Source organism: Morone saxatilis, unplaced genomic scaffold (assembly GCF_004916995.1).
Source record: "Morone saxatilis isolate NCDOM2014 unplaced genomic scaffold, NCSU_SB_2.0 Contig12, whole genome shotgun sequence".
Lineage (NCBI taxonomy): Eukaryota > Metazoa > Chordata > Actinopteri > Moronidae > Morone > Morone saxatilis.
In genome coordinates, this window is record NW_023339674.1 from 11618307 (window position 1) to 11623257 (window position 4951).

General features: G+C 38.9%; 1 protein-coding gene across 1 annotated transcript; it reads right to left on the minus strand.

The window, feature by feature from the left end:
• Positions 1-6: 6 nt before the first annotated feature.
• Positions 7-4022, minus strand: hykk.2 (hydroxylysine kinase, tandem duplicate 2). The gene is made up of 5 exons (XM_035654103.1): positions 3923-4022; positions 2681-2989; positions 1577-1719; positions 1114-1294; positions 7-888 (listed from the first exon to the last, which is right to left on the minus strand). Exons 2-5 carry the CDS (start codon positions 2982-2984, stop codon positions 446-448), a joined length of 1071 nt encoding a protein of 356 aa, XP_035509996.1. The 5' UTR covers positions 2985-2989; positions 3923-4022; the 3' UTR covers positions 7-445.
• Positions 4023-4951: the final 929 nt, after the last annotated feature.

The following is a 4951-nucleotide window of genomic DNA, read 5'->3' on the forward strand; positions in this document are numbered from 1 at the left end:
TAAAGGAATTATCTTATCTTATAAATATAGACAATTACCAAGGTACACTGAAGTGTATAAACCCTGATGACTTTAGGCACTTGATGATTCAAATTCTTAAATATAATGATTGGTCAGTTAAGGTTACCAGAAACTACTGACTGTACAGCATTTGCCAAAAAATATGTCTTACTCTCTGTAAGTTATTTGAATTACTTTTTTGCTTTTACAGTGGAAGATCCATTGTTATTGAGTATCATGACCTCTTCTTGCATACAGTTTCTTGCTACTCTACCCTCACTCTAATTTAGACACACTGCAGCATTTGTACTTTAATATTTCTAAATCTCAAGAGTAAAATGTGCATTATTTAAAGTAATGAAATTAAAATTATACTTGATCTGGACAAAAGGCTAAGCGGAATCACCCTGATCAAATTTGTGAATGGCTTTTTTTCATACATTTCTTATTTTCTGTCACTAAACTGAGCAGCACTCTGAAACCACATATTCTCCACTTGCTCCTTTCCAAGCTTCCAGAGATGATGAAGGATGTTTACACCCTTCCTGGTTGAGATCATCAGATACTCTGCATTTTCTGGATGCAGGGAAACAGCATGACGAGCTAAAACAAACGACTGGCAGAATCGGGACAGCACCAGCACATAGAGACAATCTTTCTCTGTCTCGTTGAGGGGAAGGACACTCTCCCAGCCTGCGAGGACGGGTCCACCCACCTCTACGGGTTTAGGGTGCTCCGTCATCATGTACATGATGGTGATGGCTAGCTCATGGATGTAATAGCCACTGTTCATGTCCCCAAAGTCAAGGATGCCAGAAATCCTGTAGCTGTCACTGTCATCAGGTTGCACCAGCACGTTCAGGTCATTGAAGTCACCGTGGTTAATGCCTTAGAAAAGAAAGAACGTTTTTTTTGTTGTTTATGGGAACTAAAATACATGACTACTTGTGTATTCAATGACATATCAAGTCTCCGTTGATAGTGTCCAACGTGCCAATGAGCAGCCACCGCTGTGTTCTTGTCCAAGTATTTAAATTAATATGAATGTAATACAGGGCAGTGTTAAAAAAAGATGATCTAGAAGATGATCTAATGAGTAAATATCATACTCACACTTGCGGAAACTGGAGCGTTTGGGGACCACACAGGTCTTGTACTGATGAATAACAGACTTCACAACGTCCTGAAGAGGATCTCCATCTAATACATGTATGTATGTTTCCAGGAGGTGAACATATGACAGACTCCATATGAACTTCTCTCTCTCCAGCATGCTAAGATGAGGGTGCTCCAACTGGGGAAAAAAACAATAATACAGAGAAGCAGAAAGCAGAAAAAAAAGTACAATATAACTAAAAACCAAGAAGAAGTAAACCGTTTTTATCAGCTGTTAACTTAAGAAAAAAGTCTGCTAAGAATAAATGAAAGGTCCTTTATAATATACATTATCTGAATTATATTCTAAAAAAAATGCAAACATGGGTGACATCGAAGTAGCATGATTAAAACAGATCTGGAGGTATTACAAAACAAAGAAATAGGATCTAAAAGTTTCACAGGTGTGTTACTATTATACCTTTTGTAGGATTGTGTCCATTCTGGCGGCTGTCTTGCCGGTTTCATACAGTAACTCTGGTGTTAAAGGAGCCTTGGAAATAGTGGTTCCAGGCAAATAAGTCAACAGCCGCACCAGATAAGTCTGACAGCCATACCCACAATCTGTCCAAGGTAAAGACAGGATTAGTATTACAGCCATTTACCTCGATCTTAGCCCTCATAAAGCATGACCCGTATGTTGTGGCCTTGCTCAAGGGCCCACTTATCATTACTAAACAGCTTGAGTATTAATATTACGGTGGATATGAACCTGCCGTGGTCTGCTGTATTGCTTAAGATTAAGACTACAGATGTGATTTTTTTTTATTTTTGTCTTGAGGCGGAATATGTTAGTCTACCTCCTCCACTGGACAAGTTTCAACAGCGTAGCTCATCACTTATCTTTCTTAGCTTACTGAAACAGCGTCTAGCCCAGGGCCAATTTCAACTACTGAGCGTGTTCACACACACTCACACACATACATAATGTATAATATGCAGAATCTAATGCATTTGTCACTGTTAAATGTCAAAAAGCTACATCTGGTAAATTGAAGCTCCCAGAAACCTCTGTGAATAAATTCTTGCGTGGCAGGTGCTACAGGAACAGCCACATACATGAATTTACCTCTAAAGGGTCGGTGAATATCACTACTGTATAGGAATAGGGAGGGGATGCATTCAATTAAATCCAAACAGCAGCACTCGTGTTTCTAAAACACTATGAACTTGAATAATGAACATTATGAAAGTGATGATTCACAATTTCATTACTAATTCTAATGCCACAGTAAGAGACAAATCGTGTCCTCATTTATACTGGAGAGTAAAAGCTGTTAATGTTATTTTAAGTAATTAATAGATGAATGGTGACAAAGAAAATGCTATAAAGCATTTAGATGTCCATTAAGACATTAATTGAATTTATATATAACTGTTAACTAACTCTGACTTCAAACATGCTCCAAATGTGGATGCAATTTTCTGAAAATGGCATATGACATCTACATCTATCTTTTCAGCAAACTTAGAGGCATAAGATGGCATTATTCCCCAGGTCTGGACTGCAAGACTGGTCTCATACCCATTTCTTCCAGGCTCAAGAGCTTCCCTGAGGTGTTGGGCAGAGCTGTTTGTGCAGGAAGTCCATTCTGGTGCAGGAAGGACATGGCATACGTCTGCACCTCGATTAGCATGGGGTTCTTACTGTCCTCTGAGTTCATTATCTTCAGGACGTACTCGCCACCCTCCATGGCTGCCACGTAGAAGTTCTGGTCATCGTAACTCGGCAGCGAGCGAATTTCAGATGCCGTCAGTCTGAACAGCCTCTTCACAATCTCAGCCACCTGAGACTGGCTGAAGTTAGGCTTGGCATGCTTCACTGACATTATTGCTGCATGAAAACAACATGCAAACCAGATTAAAAAGATTTATCTTGCAGACATCTATGAAAGTAAAGTTTGCTTTTGGTAAATTTCTAATCATTTGTGTTGTATTTCAGGAGCTATTTTTAATTTTATAACTATTATTGATTGTTTGTTTGTTATCATGTGATTCTGATTTTCTTATTTTGGTTTGTTCCTACCAAGGTCATTTAAAGGTCACTTGTATACCTTCCTAATATCACTGAAGTGGCTGGTAAATTTGCAGCGTGTTTGTCTTTTTGGTTGTTTTTCTTTGTCTGGTATCATTAAAAACTGAATCATGAACAAGAAAAAATAATAAATAATTTTCTTTGTAGCCTTATTTGCTTGCTTTGATGTTGTTTTGACAAAATAAAGATGACATCTTGGACCCTGAAAGTCTGCACTGAGCATTCGTGTTTCCTTATATCTTATACAGGCCTACTAAACATTAAAAAATAAACGAAAAAATAAACTTGGGTGCAACCAAACATCCTATAAAGTTTGAGTTGAGAGGTTTTCCACATGCACTGATGATTATTTCTGTATTATTTGCAGTGTCCTCTTGCAAAGTCTACATGCTGGGAGTCAAATCAAAGCACTACTCTTCCATTAGCAGACGCGAGATTAAACAAAAGGTCGCCATAAAACTGCACAGACACTAGATTACACACACACACCGCTGAGGACGGTGTCTTTCATACATCCAGTGACAGTGTGAGTGTTCACACATATTAACTGTAACACACTGAGTCCGTATAAACAGCAAGTGTCCCTGCATTTTGAGTTGATCCACGCCAACAGTTTGGTATGAGCCGCTCTTGTATTCAATGATTCAATGAGATAACGGTACACTGGCTGTAGATACATGGATAACAGTCCTAAGGGACGGACACATTTTGTTCACATGCCAGCAGACCTACCTCAGGCTGTCTAAAAACACCAGGGGAATAATGGGTGACACGTTACGTTACGTGGTGGGGTCCGCTGCTGACATCACACTGAACTGCAGACTTATGGGACCGTACAAATGTCCATGTCCGGTGCGATTTTTCAAAATACAACTAACACCGATACAGTTGAAGGATGTAGGTTTTGGCAGTAATGCAAGGACCGATTAATATGCGTTGTTTTTAAGTTGAATTCGTCATATAATTGATCAGCTCTTTTCACAGCTTATAACATTTTTATGTCTAGAACTAATATCAAGTGAGCGTAAGTCAGGAAAAATATAGCTTCCGGTGTCTGATTTCGATGTTAAAGATTAGTGGATGCAAACGAGACGCGATTTAACGACTCTGAATGCGAGCAAATACACACTACATTAAAATAAATGTGTTTTTTATTCGCAAATGTATGTATTAATACAGCTCACGCTAAGACTATTGTCAAGGAAGATTTAAAATCATAAGTAACTTCCGTTGGTAAATTTCAACATAAAAGTCTGACTGCTATTTTGGCAGTATGTTTGAATTCTAACATATGTAACATAACCCACGTTTCTGAACTCTTGTGAGGTTAACTTTTTTAAACGTCCAAAGATATCTGAAGTAATTTATTATTCCAATTAGAAAAGTCTGGACATGGATCCTTCATACCTCTCTCTCCTAAACAGAGCTGGCCCTGACCTAACCTGTCCTGCTAGAGGGCCCTCTTACATAACCTGTAAAACATGTATGTGCAACTATTTACCATTGCCATACAGTTACACCTGACATCCCAGCGACCCCCACAACAATTTGCGCATATGAACGCATCACTTACAACGTGGTTATCTTTTCCGATCATAAATACTTCAGCCTGTTGACATTTATCGGACGTAATATATCGTTTTATTTCACTCTTAATGTTGTCAGGAACAAAGTCACAGAACAGACCTGGAAGACACAGACAGGCCGAGAGCTACACTGCCAGCTGTTAGTGAGACAGACCAAGAGACTAAGCAGTGTGCA

Bases quoted from the DNA above. Each gene is read 5' to 3' on its own strand.
- hykk.2 (XM_035654103.1), bottom strand. From the start codon at position 2,984: ATGTCAGTGAAGCATGCCAAGCCTAACTTCAGCCAGTCTCAGGTGGCT. The intron at 1,720-2,680 runs GTATGAGACCAG...TACCTTGGACAG, and splicing joins CTTGAGCCTGGAAGAAATGG to ATTGTGGGTATGGCTGTCAG. The intron at 1,295-1,576 runs GTATAATAGTAA...TTTTTTCCCCAG, and splicing joins TGGACACAATCCTACAAAAG to TTGGAGCACCCTCATCTTAG.